Genomic DNA, 19,686 nt, shown 5'->3' on the forward strand with positions numbered 1-19,686 from the left:
TTCCCCTATCAAAATCATTAATTTTTATCACATATGCAAGGTCCCTTTTGGCAGATAAGGTAACACAGTCACAGATTCTGGGGATTAGGTTGTGAACATCTTCGGGGACCATTATTATATTACAATGGAATATGTCCTACTCAGGTATATAGGTAGAATTCTTTCACATTTAGTAACATTTAATTATGACATAGATCTACGTGTAACAAAAACTAGCTATATCCTAGATGAATCCCTGCTTATTTCAAGCAATATTTCATAAGAATAAAAATGTAGCACAATAAATATTAAATATATGCATTTGTCTTTATTAAGTAGGATTTGGCAGTTTCTAGAAGTAATTTTAGATGGAAATTTGTACCTTTTGACCACCTTCACCCAATTCAAAAGGTGCAAAAATGTCAAAAGATACAAACTTCTATTTGTAAGGTAAATATGTTCTGGGAACACTACATATAACATCATGAGTACAGTTAACAATACTGAAGTGTATATTTGGAATTTATGAGAAAAGTAGATTTTAAAAGATCTTATCACAAGAAAAATATTTGTGACTGTGAGGTGATGGACGTTCACTAAAAACTTATTGCAATGATCATTGCAAGGTTATAAGACAAATTATATTTCAATAAAATGGGGGGGGGGGTGGAAGCAATTTAAAGATATGCTCTGATGACTTAGAGAAAGACAAGAGAATAGGTACCTGAGTTGAGGCTGGTGAGAAAGGGCCTCCAGGTGTGTATTTTTTTAGCTGCTTTTCCAGATTTGCCAGGGCAAATGTTTACCATCACTGCCAAGCAATTAGCATGACATCTAGCATGAGTGAGCCATAAAGGTATACTTTCTAACAAAAAATATAAAGATTTTGATAGGAATCATATTCTTTGCTAAATTTATGCTATAAAGTAGGTCAACAAATATTTAAGTCAAATCAACAAACGTTTAATGAGAATATTATGAGGATTGTATAGTATCCAGCTTTCTTAAAAATATCCCTACTTTAAAAATTTCCTCTCATTAGAAAAGCAGTACAGGCAAAATGGTAATTGACTTCCAAACTTTTAATTGATCCCACCAGAATACTGTTCTTTTAATCCCATCTCTTCAACTTAATCTTCTTACTTCTGTGGTTCTATTTATACACTAAAAGAGAGTATTGAGCCAATAAATGAAGTTTTATAACACTGTGTTCCTGAACTCCCTAGACCACCATCTGAATTCCTCACTGCACCTTTCACATGTGCTTAGGCTCTAAATCTGTTTTCCCTGGAGGATGTATTAGTCAGCTGCTTCCATAACAAAACACCGCAGACTGAGTGGTTTAAACAACAGACATTTATTTCTCACAGTTCTGGAGGTTGGAAGGCCAAGATCAGGGTACCAGCATGGTTGAGTTCTGTTGAGAGCTTTCTTCCTGGCTACTCACTCTGTGCTCATATAGCAGAAGAGAGATGGCAAGCTCTCTGATATCTCTTCTTACTAGACACTAATCTATCATGAAGGTCTGCCCTCTCATGATGTAAGATACACCTACTTACCTTCCAAAGACCACACCTCCAGAAGAAGGGGGAGAGGGTGAGTAGGTTGCACAATTCAGTCCATAGGAGGGGAGATGCAAGATCCAGACAAAGAAGAGCCTCCAAGTGGTGGTATATGACCTGGCAGACCTGATTAAAGTCAGCTCTTTGGTTACCCTCCAGCTCTCCTGGGCTTCTTCCAAGCCAGGAACACAGAGTAAATGTGATTACTGCTAAAAGCTCATTTCTCAGGATGACTAAATGAGCCTCAATGTGTGACTCCAAAGGATATTTTTTACCCAAAAGTATGACTTTGCACTTAAAACAATTACATCCTTGAAATGATGTCTATGGAGAGTGAGTTTTCTTGACATGACATCTCTAAGAAGATACCAAACGTGTAGGTAGGACTACGACTTTCCTACCTAATCTTACTTTTTAAAATATTTTTATTTTTCTTGACATAGAAATAGATAGGGTAAAGTTTCACAAACCAGGAGAAAATTCAATTTATGATTCCTAAACTAAAACGCTACTGTGCTGAAAAGAGAAGTGAATGATGAGTATCCGTGAAAATCACTTCCGTGAAAACTCAGTTTCAAAAAGACACTGAATTTCATTCATGATTTATCTTTAAAAGAAAGGAAAATATAATTATTAACCATAGAGATTAACTGGAAAGGTTGCCTATTCTGTCCTTTCTTTTGTATAAATACAATGTAATTATGACTTCTGTTGCAAATTTCAGTAAAGCATGATTTAATACTACAGCAAGGGTGCCATTAAAATGTGAATATTAACTTTCCAATAATTTCTAGAAATTGAAATGGAATCTGTTTGGCAATAACATGACATTTTGACACCAATGAAAATATTTTATGTAGTTATGTAAGCCATAAAAATAAATGTTTTATAAAAATTTATCCAGAAGGACTTATAACTAGGAAAAAACATCATAATTAACAAGATTTCATAAAGTACTCAGCAGCCAAAGATAACTTTTCGACCAGCTGAAGGTGATGAGGTCATTGCTGGTCCTAAGTTCATAAGATCTGACCACCTGTAAAGATTTTTTTAAAAGCACTTAAAAGAATTAATTTTCCAACTATCGACAGGCTGAGAGAGTCTCCCTCTTTTATTGACCTTCTATTGTGCCAAAGCAATGGAATTGAATGCACCCTCGGTTTTTCGAGCAGCTGTTCCTATGGTGCAGGAGTAAATGTGTAAACCCTACCAGTACCAGCTGGAAAAAAAAGACACGAATCCACTATTTCTGAATGTATTATAGAGCTTAGATTTTGTTTCCAGGATAAAATGTGTCCAAAGCAACCAAATTTAAGAAGAGGCTTGGGAAGTTACCCAGTGGATGAGTAACCATCTTGACAATTCAACTGGCTGAGGCAAACAAAGCTGTCCTGGCAGGAAGCATGCAGCTTACTGTACTGGTCATGCTGTATTAGAAGGATTCTTTCCTACATTTTTAACTGAGATCATTGTAGCATGAGAATATTAACAATAGCAACATCAGAAGAACAAAAGCAATATTGTCAAGTATAGATATATTTTTCTCAATATGAATATCACTGATCACTAAATTTCTAAAGCCTACTGAGGATTTTTATAGTCAAATAATAATAATTATGATGATGATAATAATAGGCATTTTATTAACTAAAACATGCTTACTTTTTCACTCTACTTTAAGTGTAATTTTAGTAAAAATATTTAAAATTACTGTCTAACCAAATAACAAAAATATATACTTTTTAAAGATTTTATTTTTAAGTAATTTCTATGCCCAATGTAGGGCTTGAGCTCACAACCCCAAGATCAATAGCTGCATGCTCTACCAAATGAGTCAGCCAGGTACCCCTAAAAATATGTTTTTAATGTGTCATAATGTTTCTTTTAAATAAATTTTATTTTTTTGGAGCAGTTTTAGACTGGCAGCAAAATTGACTGGAAAGTAAAGAGTTCTCATATACCACCTACACGCACACACACCAAGCTTCCCTCACTATCAACATCACACACACACCAAAGGGATATATTTATTACTACCAGTGAAACTATCTTGACCCATTATTATCACCCAAGGTCCATCTGTCACACTGATGTTCACACTTGGTGTCATACATTCTAAAGGTTTGGTCAAATGTATACATGTATCCACCAAAATAGTATCATACAGGGTCATTTGACTGCTCTAAAAATCTCCTGAACTTCACCTATTCATCCTTTCCCCCAGCCCCAACCCCTGAACTTTTTACTGTCTCTCTAGTTTTGCCTTTTCAAGAATGTCATATAGTTAGAATCGTGACACATGTTGCCTTTTCAGATTGGCTTCTTAGTAATACACATGTAAGTTTCCTCTATATCTTTTCATGGCTTTACATTTCATTTCTTTTTAGGGCTCAAAAATATTCTACTGCCTGGGATGCCTGTGTGGCTCAGTCTGTTAAAGCATCTGCCTTGGACTCAGGTCATGATCCCAGAGTCCTAGGATTGAGCCCTGCATCGGGTTCCATGGAGAGTCTGCTTCTCCCTCTGCCCCTTCCCTGCTCATTCTTTCTCTCTCTCAAAACAAATAAAATCTTTTTAAAAATATTCTATTGTCTGGAATATTTTTCCAGACCGTTTTATTTGTCCATTTACCTACTGAAGGACCAAATAATTTTGGTTGCTTCCAAGTCTGGTCAATTGTGAATAAAGCTACAACAAACATCTTGGGAGAAAAAATGAGTGGAAAAGGGAGACAGAACATGAGAGACTCCTAACTCTGGGAAACGAACAAGGGGTGGTGGAAAGGGAGGTGGGCGGGGGGTGGGGGTGACTGGGTGACTGGCACTGAGGGGGGGACTTGATGGGATGAGCACTGGGTGTTATGCTATATGTTGGCAAATTGAACTCCAATTAAAAAAAAAATCTTTGTACAGATTTTTGTGTGGACATAAGTTTTCAACTCATTTAGGTAAATATCAAGGAGCATAATTACTGGGTTGTATGGTAAGAGTATGTTTAATTTTGTAAGAAACCACAAAACTGTCTTCCAAAGTGGTTATACCAATTTGCTTTTCCAAAGCAGGCTGTGAGAGGTCCTATTGCTCCACATCCTCACCAACATTTGGAGCTATCAGTGTTTTGTATTTTGACCATTCTAATTGGTATACAGTTGTATCATCTTGTTATAATTTGAGATTTCCTAGTGACATATGATGTTGAGCATAATTTCACATGCTTAATTGCAATCTGTATAATTTCTTCAGATATTTTGCCAAATTTCTTAATCTGTTTTTTTTTCTTATTGTTGAGTTTTGAGAGTTCTTTGTATATGTTGGATAACAATCCTTTATCAGATATGTCTTGTGCAAATACTTTCTCCAGCTTGTGTCATAGTGTTTTAAGTGTAAGAATCAACCATAATGGATTGATGATTTATGGGAACAAAAAAGCATTTAGAAAGAATTCTTTGGGGACATCTGGGTGGCTCAGTGGTTGAGCATCTGCCTTTGGCTCAGGTGGGGAGCCCAGGGTCCGGGGATCAAGTCCCACATCAGGCTCCCTATAGGGAGCCTGCTCTGCCTCTGCCTGTGTCTCTGCCTCTCTGTGTCTCTCATGAATAAACAAATAAAATCTTTTTTAAAAAAATAGAATTCTTTGGTTGTAAAAATTTAGGCTCATTTTTAAAGATGAACTGAAAATGAACTATGTTAGATTCATCAATTATTTCACTAACTACTAAATATGGTGAAATTAACTGAAATCTCCTAGAGAATCCCCTTATATCAACAGGAGACTTGGAATCTAGTCAAGATTGGTGCCAATCTTGGATTTGTGGAGAGCATCAGTTGCAGCTTGTGGTTTCTGTTAAAATGCAAGCCAGGCTTAGGTGGGACAAGGACCTGTTAAATAACTCTTGCCACAAAAAAAAAAGAAAAGAAAAAAAAAAAAAGGAAGGAAGGAAGGATATTATCTCTTATACTGCAAGAGACTTGGGCCAAAGCCTTAAGAGTAAACATATCTCTTATTACAGTATGCTATTAAACTCTTATCTCCAAGAAAAATGAATTCTTACTAGGAAGATGAAATCAATAGGCCTTAGTGTTTGATCCTACTACTATCAAAACCACTAGTGACATCCCTAAAATAACAAATCTAAAATACCTCTGTAATATGAAAGCTGTACTGTAATATACCAGAAAATGCCAGAATCTCTGTGTACCAGTGAGAGTTTTACTGTAGACAAAACCCACTCTACTTTGTTTAAGCTAAAAGGAATTTATTACAAGATATCTAATGGGTATCATAGTCATTGAGAGGTCTGAAGAAGGTCAGCTCTGGGCTGAACTTCTGAGAATACCTCTTAAAGCCACACTATAGAACTGAGCTTCTGGCCCTGCCAGAAGGAATTGGCTGCTGCAGCTGCTGGCTCCAGCGCCTGGCCACCTATGCCACCATCCACGGCAGCAAAATAAAGAAGATGTGCCCTGCCTCTCAACACCTCATCACCTATAAAGCTAGAGCCCTAATGCTGAGACTCCTGCTACAAGCTCCCCTCCAACTCAGCTTGCCAGCCACAATAACAGAAACGACAAAGTCAGCCTCTGCTTCATAGTGTTCTACTTGTGCCTTCTAAAACTCACATGTTGTAAATGATCAGTGGAACCTAAATTGTATCCAATACTACAGCTTCAAGGGAATCTAAAAAATGGAGCTTTAGGGGGTTCCAGCCTCAGTATTTCAGGAAGGCATTCTATTTTTTAAATTTTTTATTTAAATTCAATTTGCCAACATATAACACCCAGTGCTCATCCTATCCAGTGCCCTCCTTAGTGCCTGCCACCCAGTTACCCCATCCCCCTGCCCACCTCCCCTTCTGCCACCATTTGTTTGTTTTGGCATTCTAGAAGAAAGATGGAAAGGATACTCAGGGAAGTCATACAGTGTCCCACCCATCCTGAAAAGAGAATAGAAAGCATGTGATTGACAAAGAAAAGCCAGGAGCAATTCTAGAAGAACTCTAAGTTGTAGAGGCTGTGGACACAAGTTATCGGAGAGAATCCTGGATGGAGCAACCACCAGGGTGACTGATTTCATCAACTCCTACCTGGAGCAGAGAACAGAGATAGGCTGGAACATTGGGTATGAGAGGCCAAGCTCAGGAGGAGGAGGGAGCTCCACTTCCTTAAGAGAAGCTTACTGGTATGCCCTGTCCGGCAGCTGAACACCCCCTCTTCTACAATCCCTGTGGCTGACTGTGGTGTACATGTTATGTTCATATGCAGGCTGACCCAACTTCAACTACAAAGACAGGCATGCAACCAGAAAGCAAATGTCAAAAGTAAGCAAGCACCATGAAAGAGTAACATACAAGCTAATGACCAAGGAAACATCGCAAAATTAGAATTTACACAGTGGGGATCCCTGGATGGCTCAGCGGTTTGGCACCTGCCTTCGGCCCAGGGCACAATCCTGGAGTCCCGGGATTGAGTCCCGCGTCAGGCTCCCTGCATGGAGCCTGCTTCTCCCTCTGCCTGTGTCTCTGCCTCTCTCTCTCTCTCTCTCTCTCTCTATCATAAATAAATAAATCTTAAAAAAAAAAAAAGAATTTACACAGCAAGCAAATGGAAACTTTGAAAATAGTGTAACTGAAAACCTCAGAGGGATGAGAATGGATACTGGATCCATGAAACCAGAGTATTTTAAGAACCCCATATTAGAAAAAAGAAAATGCTTACCAAATAAAAATCTCAATCAATAAGCCAAAAAGCAGAGTATATTCAACTGAAGAAAGGATATGCTGGCTGGAAGCCTAAATTTCTCTCAGAATGACAGAGATGGTGTAATGGGTGCTGTGGTGCACCACCCCAATCCCTGCGGAGGCCACAAGGCGCTCCTTCTGCCACCCGTTGGCTGCTGGCAGCTCACAACCAAGTCTCTCTCCAGGAACTGCCCTCGGGAAAGAGCTGCTTTGCCCAAGGTTATGTCCTATCCCCAAAGGTACACAAGTCCCGTTGCTTGAATTCAGGACAACCTGAATGGTCATCTCAGCCCCAAAGTTCCCTGAACCATCAGCTGAGGCCTTTGTTACAACTGCAACACAGCTCAACTTCTCCCTCTACCCTCCCCTCCTTATCCTTCCCTCCCAGATATTGTCTCTTGGAGACCTTTAGCAATAGACCTTCCATCTGCTGATCTCCATCTCAGAGTCTGTCTCCAGCAGCCCAATCTAAGGCAGATAGAAAGAAAAAAATAAAAAGACCTGAAGACACCTAGTGTGTCTCCATCTCTATGACTGGAATTCCATTAGACAAGAAAAGAGAATGGAGGGATGGAAAAATCAAAGAATATATAGATTTCCCAGAATTGATGAAAGAAAGAAACGGATCATATTGAAAAGGTCCACCAAGTATCCGACAACATGAAAACTAAAAGAGATAGATAGATAGATAGATAGATAGATAGATAGATAGATAGATAGATGATAGACAGACAGACCCTGTATTATTGGTCAGTGTTCTCTAGAGAAATTAAACCAAGAGGCTATGTATATATATTGAAAGAGACCACATTTAGATTTAGATTTATAGAGGGAGAGAGTTAAGAAATTGATTTGCATGATTATGGTGGTTCACAAGTGCCAAGACCAGCAGGCTAGAGATCCAGGAAGAACTGATATTACACTTCAAATCCAGAGGTTATCTGATACAGAAATCCCTCTTGTTCTGAAGAGGGACAGTCTTTTTTCCTATTCAGGACTTCAACTGATTGTATAGTCCACTTACATTACAGAGAGCAACTGCTTTATTTAGAGTTCACTGATTTTAAGGTTAATCACATTGAAAAACACCCTCACAGAAACATCCAGAATAATGTTGGACTGCACAACTAGGCACTACGGCCCAATCAACTTGACACATACAATTAAACATGTTAAACATGTAGATATACATATGCACATGCACCTTCTACTTTGAGACTTTCAAAAAACCAAAGATAAACACTTCCAGGATCAAAATTTAAATGATCTACAAAGGAATAAGACTCAGACTGGCATTATACCTCATCAGCAGTACTAAATGTTTTCTAACATGAGACAGATATTTTCAAAGTTCTAAGAGAAAATGATTCTCATCCTAAAATGCTTTACACATACAAACTACTTTTTAGTTATAAGGGTGAAATAAAGATATTTGGGATATTACTGTCAGTAATAATTAGTAGAGGACACATTCCAGCTAAATGTGAGTCCTAGGAAAAAACGTAGGATACTATAAATATGTGAATCAGAAAGCCAGTAAAGCCATTCAATTAAAATCACTGTTAGTTGTTTTAAAAAAACAGTAAGTATCAGGGGTGCCTGGGTGGCTCAGTTGGTTAAGCATCTGCCTTCCGTTCAGATCATGATCTCAGGGTGCTGGGATAGACGCCCCCTGCTCAGCAGGGAGTCTGCTTCTCCCTCTCCCTTTGCCCCTCCCCCTCACTCATTCTCTCTCTCTCTCTCTCTCTTTCAAATAAATAAATAAAATCTTAAAAATGGCAAAACAATAAGTATCATCCAAATTCTCAGGTGATCTCTCTCACAAATAAATAAATAAAATCTTTAAAAAGACAAAACAGTAAGTATCATCCAAATTCTCAGGTGATCTCAACATGGGTGTTTGGAGACATTGGAAAAATAGAAATAAAGGCATGCCAGAATTTTAATTTTTCTTAAGAGAGGGTATGATGTCGATCAATAGGAACACTGTGAGAAAGTGTGTGTGTGTGTGTGTGTGTATGTGTGTGTGTGTGTTTCAAAGTTTAAGGGTAAAAGAATAACAGTGAAAGAAAAATGCATATTAAGAAAACAGAAACAAAAAGTCAGAGTTGTATTCTTAATTTCAGGCAAGGTTAAACTGACGATAAAAAGCAGTAAGCAAGACAAAGACAGACACTTCTTAGCAGACATAATCCTAATCAAGATGCTTTAATTGGAGTGCCTGGCTGACTCAGTCAGTAGAGCGTGCAACTCTTGATCTCAAGGGCTCTAAGTTTAAGCCCCACATTGGGTGTAGAGATTACTTAAAAATAAAATCTTAAAAAAAATTAGAAAAAAAAAGGATACATCAATCACAAATATTGATTGCTATTGGCATACCATCAAAATTCAAAAATCAAAAGCTATCAACACATAAAATAAGTGGACAGAAGCAAAATAAATTTGCTTATTATTTTATTACATTTATAATAAACAATTAAATCACCTCATTCTCAGGCCATAAAAGATCAAGTAAATAAAAAATAAGATTCTAAAAGAGCTAATGGCCCAGTAATAAGGTAGATCCAATTAAAATAATGAAGTATCTATACTTTGAAACCAGAAAATAAGCTTTTTTTCAGGAGCATTTTCTAAGCACAGTACAAAAATCAGAAACAAACAAAAAATAGATTAGTTTTTAAATATCTGCATAGTAAAAAATATTGTGAACAAAACAAAAAAGCAATAGCAAACTGGAAGAAAGTGCTCACCAACCATCTGTGAGACACTTCAACGTAGTAGGCATTTTGTGTTTCTGCCCAGCACCCATATCAGCACCAGGATTTTGCTCTTGGGGTACCATTCTGGCTATCTGGTGGTGATGATGAGGCCTCGTCCCACGCCCCAAGACAGATGTGAGGAAATCACTTCATCTACCTGGCTACAGGGTCAATTGGAGAATAAGCATAGGACCATTTCGGGCCAATAAGAAGGAGTGAATGATAGGATTTTAGTGCAAGCAACTGAAAAAGACTGCCACTGAGTTTGGTGGTGTGAGGCTGTGAAGGTACAGCTATCCTGGTACCAGAGCAAGAGCTAGCCTGAAGATAAAACTGAAGCAGAACCAAGGGATGATTCCCAGAGACATATTGGTACCTAAATAGAAATAGCCAGAATGGTCAATGTCTTTAAATGTATTGGGATGGGATAGAGAGAGGGCAGATAGGGGGTAAATAGAAAAGATTTGAGGCTGATCTGTGATCTATAGAAAACTATGCAAATGAAAGAGTAGTTATTAGTAGGTGTTGTGGATTAAATTACATTCTCCAAAAAGATATGCTGAAATCCTAAACTCTCCCCCACCCCACCATTATACACACACACACACACACACACACACACACACACATCTACATGTCTTATTTGCAAATAGTGTCTTTGCAAATATAATCAAGTTAAAATGAAGTCATACTGGATTAGGATGGGCCCTATATCCATCCAATGACTGGTGTTCTTAGAAGGAAAGAGATTTCGAAGAAGAAAAGACACGGGAAACAGGTCCAATAAAGACCAGGGCAGAAATGGCAGTGATGCACTGCAAGCCAAGGAAGGCCAAGGATTGCTGCCAACCATCAGAAGCTAAGACAAAAAAAAAAAAAAAGCTAAGGCAAAGAAGGATTCTTCCCCAGAGCCTTCATAGGGAGTATGGCCCTTCCCCCACCTTGATTTCAGACTTCTGTCCTCCAGAACTGAGAGAATAAATTTCTGTTGTTTTAAGCCATCTAATTTGTGAGATGTAGTAGGCATTTGTTATGACAAACCTAGGAAAGTAATACACCAGATGATTATTACCTTCAAGAAAACGCAAAAAGTTATGCAAGAATTAAAAGTAACAGGTATGATACAGAGAACAGTTCCAGGTAGCATTTCTATACACAAAATAATGTAAAATAAATAAATCACAATATAACCATATTGGTAAGATAGGAAGAGGAGGCCTGGTAATTCCATTTGTTTACTGGCAACAGGAGAATCAAATTCTTGTCTTCTATCCTGTGAACTTTATCGTCTATCATGGGAACTCAAAAGATAATGCAAAAATTGATAAATGAAGCAACATCATTATAACTTGGTACATAGAGATATGGATAAATGGCCAAAGAAACAGCTAAAAGTTGAAAATGGTCATCTCTGGAGAATGAGACATGAGAACTGGATGTTGGTGTACTAGACTGGACTGTTTTTCAAATAAATCACGTAGCACTATTTGGCCTATTAAATTATGCATGTATCAACTTTGGTGAAATTAAAAACAAAATTAAAAAGGAAAAATAAGCAAAAATGAACAGACTGTTCACAAAGGAAGAAACTCAAATGAAGAACATATGAACACATGCCTAAATTCAATCACAATTAGGCCAATTCAATTTAAAATAAATTTTTAAAATGTCTAATAATATTAAATCAAATATTAAATCTGTCACCAACTAAGCACAGTTAGTTTGGAAAGAAATTTGGAAATTTGAAAATGTTTAGTGAAACTGAAAATGTGTATACAACACTGCTGATCCATTCTGGCTTGAATCCCAGGAAACTTTTGTGCAGGATCAGAAAAAAAACATGTTTGAGACAGTAAACTACAGTGTTGTTTATAATAGTGAAAATCTGGAGAAGATTAAATGTTTACCAATAGATATTTATCCATTCCAGATAGGACATTTTATATTTTCATATAATACTATCTGGCAATGAAAAGGAATAAACTAACTGTATGAAAACACAAAGTGATAATTTTGAGTGAAAAATAAATGAAAAGAACAGTTTGTCCAATCTATTACCAGTGAAACAAATTTGAAAACAGACAAGCCATATGCTGCTCATGGATATCTGAATGTAAAAGCATAAAAACACTGATTAAAGGGATACACACTAAATTCATGAGGGAAGTCAGGTTGGAGAGAGGTTTACAAAATGGAACGGCAGGTGAATATAGAAAATACATCCACTTCATCTGTAATATGTTAGTTCTTATATTTAAAATCTTTTTTAAGAGGTGGCAGGGTGGCTCAGGTCATGATCTAAGGGTCCTGCTTAGTGGAGATCCTGCTTCTCCTTCTCCCTCTCTGCCTCTTCCCCTACTCTCACTCTCTCCTACTCCTCTGTCTCAAATAAATACATTTTAAAAATTAAAAAATAATAAAAACTGTTTTGAGGTTGGGAAGTTGGCTCTGCAGATTTTGGTTTTGCCAGTCTCCATAATCATGTGAGTTAATTCCCTATAAAAATTATATTTAATATACATATTAAGTAGTAATATACAATATGTATTTAAAAAATAAAATAGAAACTCTTAAGGAAATATGAGAAAGTACTATTAATTGTCAGTTCTGGGTGGTAGGTACTCAGGGTTTAAAAAAAAAGGAATCTTCAGTACTTTCCAGTACTTTTATTACTCAAATTTTAAAAAATGTGTCATTGGGAAATTTCAAAAAAAAGAATGCAAATGCAAAAAAAAAAAAAAAAGAATGCAAATGCCTGAACAGTCGAATAACCTATAGAAGGTGACCCAAAACATCAGACAGCCATCCATGAAAAAGAAAAAGCACTATATCCAGCCAATTTTATGGGTGAGTTCTAACAAATGTTCCAGAAACAATGTCCTAACTCATCCTGTGAGGACAGCATAATCAAAACAGAGCTAGATTATCAGCATTCCAAATTCAGCAGGGTATTAAAAGAAAAAATCATCTTGCTTGAGTGAGGCTTATAAAAAGGGTGCATTCATGATTTAACACCAGGAAGGTTCATTTTTATAATATACTACAGAAAAAAAATTAAATGAGTAAAAAAAAAAATCTTAAATTTAAATCTCAAAGCTTTTCAAAGTTCAGTTGATGTAAAAAAAAAAAAAAAAAAAAAAAGTAGAATTTAGCAACCATTACGTATTTTTCCAATTCTTTGCAAACAAGGAATAGAAGAAAACACTCCCTTTAGTCAAAAACAATCGAGGATGCCCTGCATCAAGGACCAACCTAGAAAATGAAATAAATCTAAGTATTCGAATAAGAAAGCAAATGTCAGCAGTTGCAGATTACATAACTGTTTACTTAGAAATTCCAAGAGCATTGACTGATAAACTGTTAGAAATAACAAGCCCGGGTTCGCCTCTCGGCCTCTGGCCCCGCCCCCCGAGGCCCCGCCCCCGCGGCCCCGCGGCCCCGCCCCCTGCCGCACCTGCGCACGCGCAACTAGGGCGCAGGCGCGCAGGACGAAGGGAAGATGGCGGCCCCGAGCTTCCCCACGCCGCTGCACGGGCACGTGGGCCGAGGCCCCTTCAGCAATGTGTACGAGCCCGCGGAGGATACGTTCCTGCTGCTGGACGCGCTTGAGGCAGCGGCGGCCGAGCTTACGGGGTGCGAGCAGGGCGAGGGTCCCCCCCGGGAGAGGGCTCCGGCGTTCTGGAGAGGCGGCGGCGAAGGAGGGCCCAGGCAGGACGGACGCTGCCCGCCGCTGCCCCGAGAGGAGGCGGAGCCCGCGTACTTGGCGAACGTTGACCCCGGAGCGCCCGGACGGCCGGTTTCCTTGTAGATCCCTGTACTGAGCGGGCCCGGGGTCCATCTGCTCTTGCAAAGGTGTTGTTTTGGTCCCAGGAGCTGCAGAGCTCCCGACCACGCCGGCAGGGGTCTTCTCCTGTCAGCCCTTAGTCTGAAGAACACCAGCCCCCGAGAGCAGCGATATCATAACACGCTCACAAACCAGATTTTCCGGAAACATTGGTTATTAGTATTAACTTTTTATTTTTTTAGTAAATATTAAAAGCTGCGTGGCATTGACTGTACACAGAAGCACCCTCTAGTAGCCGAAGGGCACACCAATGACATGAGGTGGGGGAACCCGGCTGGAGACGTATTTTTTTTTTAATCTCCATAATTGGCTATAAATACCTTAATATTTTTCAAAGACTTTTTTTTTTAAGATTTTATTTATTTATTCATAAGAGACACAGGCAGAGGGAGACGCAGGCTCCATGCAGGGAGCCGGATGCGGGACTCGATCCTGGGTCTCCAGGGTCACGCCCTGGGCTGCAGGAGGCGCTAAATCATTGAGCCCCCCGGGCTGCCCCAGGTGGAAAAAAAAAATTAAAAAAGACTCTTTTTTTTTTTTTTTTTTTTTCCAACTAGAGAAATACCCTTGAAAAATAAGTATTTTTAAACCCACTGAATGGCTGACACTGCCCTTTTGCAACGGCCGGTTAGCCACGTGGGCTGCAGATCCCTTGACGTGTGGTTAGTACGACTGCAGAACTTAATTTTTCATCGAACTGTAAAAAAATTTAAATAGCTACATAGCTAGCAGCCTATGGAATTTTCCCTAGCGCTCTATAAATATTAAACTTGACTTGTTGAAGGGCCCCATAAATTTTACATGTTTAAATGTGAATGTTACTACATTAGAGGAATGAATACCTACATGATAATTTTTTAAATGATCATTTAAAGATCAAGACTTGAAATTGGTGATCTCAAGAGGAAACAGCTGTCCGGCTTCATAGATCTATATTGTGTTTATCTGTCTTCAACCTGGTCAGATTTTTCCATGTATAAAATGTTCCAACTCTTACTAAAGTAGCTCTTCATTGTAAACGATGGCACTTTGGGATTTACTGGAATGTGGAACGGTACGGTGCTGATTTGTAGAACTCGTCTCATAGACTCGAGATACCCCAGAAAGATTTACAAGCGCAAATTGCATTGCAAAGTAGGCTGTAAAAGGAACTGATTTTGTTATAAAGTCGGATTATTTCTGGTCTTGGAATTCTCACTGTTTATGAAAGCATGATGGTTGTTTTCAAATAAAAGCCGCCTAGTAAGATTCAACAGATCTTCCCACAGAATAATAAAGTTTCGTCGGATGATGTGGACTGCCTCCAAAAGTTAGAAGCTTAAGAGTTTCTTGTTGGATAGTTGTTCAAGGAGTTCGTTGCCAGGGAGACCTCCTCAATCCCATCAGACCCAATTTCTGTGATGGAGATCATTGGTGCTTTTGGTGTATATGTAAGATTATAGGCAGGGAAATACATGTAATTGAAGGATAAAATGCAGAATAATGAATTTATTTAGAAGCATTTTAAAGTTATTACTAATATTCTAAGATCAGATACTCTTCCCAGTTCAGTGTACAGCTGTACAAATAGGGAATTTCTTTGCTGCTCTTAATCTGTTAGTAGAGAGGGGATCATTGCCCCCCCCCCCCCGGCTAAGATATGCTAATGGTTTGGAATGTTTTATAGTTTTATTTATTTTATATATATATATATATATATATATATATATATATATATATATATACATTTTTTTATAGTTTTAAATGAGAGAAAACATCTCTCATAAGTAAATATTGTAATGATACTAACCATATCATTTTGGGAAATACTGAACTAGGAGCTTCTTGTGGGAAGGGTTGAAGTCTTTCATATTAGTATTTTCAATCTGAATGTTATTGCATAGTTTTTTTTTAATATATTCCATAGTTTTTATGTAATGTTTTGTAGAAATTAATTGAAAGCCATCTATTTTATGGACTTAAATTACACACCCCAAACAATTTTGAGCTAAACAGTATTAAATGAGCACGAAGTGGTTTTCAGAAACTAGTGTGTTTATAAATTTCTTTTATATTTCCATATATTTGTGGGTGAGTGATAATGCTGGAGAAATATATGTTAAAAGTAGGATGGGAGTCATTTTATGTGATGTATATTTTTATCCTACTATACTCATATTTATTTTATTTTGCTTTTTTTAGAGTGGAAATATGCCTTGAAGTAGGGTCAGGGTCTGGAGTGGTATCTGCATTCCTAGCCTCTATGATAGGTCCTCAAGCTCTGTACATGTAAGTGTAAGTATATCAAATTCATCTACATTTTCCACTAAGAAATTCACTAGGGGTATGACCACTTGAATGAAATTATTTTTGTAAATAAATAGTGTATATCTGAATGGGTCTACTTAAGTGTAGTAAGGACTCAGATTGTAAATTATTCTTCCCTAAAAATTAAAACTGCATGTTCGCAACTGTTCCATTGTACTACATAATTATAGAAGCAACACAGTAATTTTAGGTCATCTCTAAATTTGAAAAATTTTATGTAAATAGTCTGATTACCAGGAAAAATCGAAAACTACTTACATTTTTAAAGAGAATTTGAGAATATGGGACGTATAAAGAAGGGGCGCCTGGGTGGCTCAGTCAGTTAAGCATCTGCCTTCAGCTCAGGTCATGATCTCGAGGTCCTGGGATTGAGCCACTGAGCCACTCCGGCTTCCTTCTCTGTAGGGAGCCTGCTTCTCCCTCTCCCTCTACCCTTCCCCCTGATTGTGCTTGCTCTCTCTCTCTCTCTCTCTCTCTCTGTGTCAAATAAATAAAATCCTTTTTAAAAAGTATAAAGGAGAAAACAAGAATCACTCCTAAATTTTATCACACATGGTCCAGGTGTGTTTCCTTCTTTTTGTCCCATTTCTTTTTTTTCATTTAATATTGTATCAAGAGTATTTTTCAGAAATTCCTTTTAAATTTCATTTTTGTAGTGGCGTAGTATTCATTGGATTCCCAATTTAATAAATTCCTTCAGATGTGTATGCATGTATGTGTATTTTTCTACGCTTGCACATTATATCAATATAACAAACTTTTTCTTTAATATAACAAATCTTTATTTTTTTCCTTCATTATTAAAGCATTTTGATTATTTTTAGATCTGCTTTATGTAAAAGCAGTGGAACAGTCTTTAATTTTCAGTAATAGATTTATTTGCCTCGTGGTCAGAAGATACAGTTTTCTTTATTTTCTGTTTATAGGTGCACTGATATCAACCCTGAGGCAGCAGCTTGTACTCTGGAGACAGCACACTGTAACAATGTCAGCATTCAGCCAGTTATTACAGACTTGGTGAGCTGTTGATCCTTGTCCAATAATAGTTAATTTCCTTTTAAAATATATTAAGGTTAAGATGATTTAGGTCAAAGAAGCTTGAGTGATTAATTAATTAACTTTTAATCCACTAAATAGTATACCCCATAATTTACAAAGTGAATTCTTGACTGATGTAGTTCATCTTGTCCAAAATTCAAAGGAAATTTGTACTGTCTTAGAAGGATCAGTCATCTTTTGGTCAGAAGTGACAAAGAATCTGGAGTACCTGGGTGGCTGAGTGGTTGAATGACTGCCTTTGGGTCAGGTCGTGATCCTGGGGTCCGAGGATCGGGTCCCACATCAGGCTTCCTGCATGGAGCCTGCTTTTCCCTCTGCCTGTGTCTCTCTGCCTCTCTCTCTCTCTCTCTCTCTCTCTTTCTTTATGTCTCTCATGAATAAATAAATAAAATCTTAAAAAGAAGTAGTAGTAGTAGTAGTAGTAGTAGTAGTAGTAGTGATAGACAATCTAGTTAAAACTGGCTTAAATAAAGCCAGTGTGTGGCTTCAGGCACAGCTGGTTCCAGGAATTCAAATGATATGATAGGCATCTTTTTCTTAGTTTTGAACTTCTCTCTTTATTGGCTCTATTTCTGGATAGAAATCTTTCCCTTCATGGTGAGAAGGTACTTGCATCTCTATCTATATCTTATTTCTCAGCAAACAGCCTCTCTTATCCCTCCAGGGAAAGAAACTCTTTATATTCAGTTAGTCTGACACGCCCCAAAATGAGCATTGCTTGGATCATCTTGGGTCATACGCCATCTCTCTACCTCTTATTGTGGCCAAAGGGTTTAAAATATGGAGATGACTGATTTAGGCCTAAGTCATAGTCCCACCCTGGCAGCTGCATTGGGATAAGCCCTATCCAAGCCACATGAACGGAGAATGAGAGGAACTAGAGCTTAACCCAATAGAGATCAAGGAGATAAAATCAGAAGAAAGAGGGGAATGAGGCCTGGGCAGGTAAAAACAACACATGACAAATACAGAACCATCATTTTATTTTAAGTTACACATTATATATTTTCCAATCACAGTTCTCCTTTAATGTTTTAATTAGTGAGACTTGGATATTTTTGGATTTTTGTTGTTGTTATAAGTGCTTTTTTGTAAGCAAAAAATCCTAACAGCATGTACCAGATCGGGATAAGAAATAAAAATGCTTTCCGTGCTTCTTGACCTGTATTATTGTTACAATGGTAAGAGTATTTAGATTTTCTGCTTTTTTATAATTTTTAAAAAAGATTTATATTTATTAGAGAGAGAATGCATAGCTGGGGAAGAGGCAGAGGGAGAAGCAGGCTCCCTGCTAATCAGGAGCCCAGTGCAGGGCTCAATCCCAGGACCCTGAGCCGAAGGTAGATGCCTAACCAACTAAGACACCCAGGTGCCCCAGTTTTCTGCTTTTTTAAACTCACAAGTGACTTTTCAGCTTAGAAGGAATTAAGCCAAATAGGTAAGAAATTCTTACCTATTAAGAACTTACCTACTGGTATGAAAAACTAGATTATCAAGAAAGGTGCTCAAGTGATTTACATGGGATCACTGTGGTGGTTTTGCCCTTTAAAATTTTAACTTGTTTCTTTAATGTGTCCATGATTAGTTTTACATTTATATTTTCGATATAATAATACTTTAGAGATACAGAAAATTCAGAATTTTTTTTTTAACAGAGGTAGAAACTGAGTGGAGGTTCACTTTTTAAAGTCATATAACTAATAGAATGATACAGAATTTAAGCCCAGATCTTGGGAATTTAAATCTAGAGGTCTCACAGCTGTTTCAGGGCATGGCTGGTGGCAGTCCATGCCAGATACTCTGTCAGTGATTCGTGACCCTGAGTGCTGACACATGACAGAGAAAGCAAGAAGAAGTAGGCATTGGCGTAGGCATTATGATCTACTTGCAAAACTCTACGTTTCTTTATATCCAGAACACTGGGTATAGATGATCACAGCAATGATACAAAATCAGTGTTTTGGATAGCTAAGCTTACCTGCATACAAAGTAGTACTCTGTATTTTGTTTCTTAGTTTTAGAAAAAAAGGGCTTTTTCAAATATGTTATATGCCTTTCCTTACATTCCTAAAACGAACTAAATATAACTACCTTTGATTGATGAAGGGTCATTAATATGAACATTAGTTACTATTCTGTGCTAGCTGTGATAATGAGGCTGAGTCAGGGATTTTTGCCTTTACACTGAGTAGCTAGAGCCTGCAGTAATTTTGAGTTTTTATTTCCTCTCTTTGTCTACCTGTTTGCTTGCTTTCTGTTGTCTTATTTTATTGTCACCTGTTCATGGCATTTCCTCTCTCTCTTGTCACATACTCTGTGCTAGAATACCAAACAAGTGATTCAGTCAGACTTCTATTTTTTTTTTTTTTTAAGATTCTATTTATTTATTCATGAGACACAGAGAGAGAGACAGAGACACAGGCAGACTGAGAAGCACAC

General features: G+C 37.7%; 1 protein-coding gene across 13 annotated transcripts in view; it reads left to right on the top strand.

Annotated features, from left to right (window-relative positions):
* Positions 1-13,505: 13,505 nt before the first annotated feature.
* Positions 13,506-19,686, top strand: part of HEMK2 (HemK methyltransferase 2, ETF1 glutamine and histone H4 lysine) — a 40,299-nt gene continuing 34,118 nt past the window's right edge. For 9 of the 13 annotated variants that reach the window (XR_013368703.1, XR_013368704.1, XR_013368705.1 and 6 more), the window contains exons 1-3: positions 13,506-13,670; positions 16,063-16,149; positions 17,115-17,205. Coding sequence is in view for 9 of the 13 variants with exons in the window: in XM_077878901.1 (XP_077735027.1) it covers positions 13,537-13,670; positions 16,063-16,149; positions 17,115-17,205 (312 nt within the window). In the remaining 4 variants the exon portion in view is untranslated. The other 4 variants (XM_077878910.1, XM_077878906.1, XM_077878909.1 and 1 more) reach the window with 4 other exon arrangements.

Source organism: Canis aureus, chromosome 30, assembly GCF_053574225.1.
Source record: "Canis aureus isolate CA01 chromosome 30, VMU_Caureus_v.1.0, whole genome shotgun sequence".
In the NCBI taxonomy this organism is placed as follows: Eukaryota; Metazoa; Chordata; class Mammalia; order Carnivora; family Canidae; genus Canis; species Canis aureus.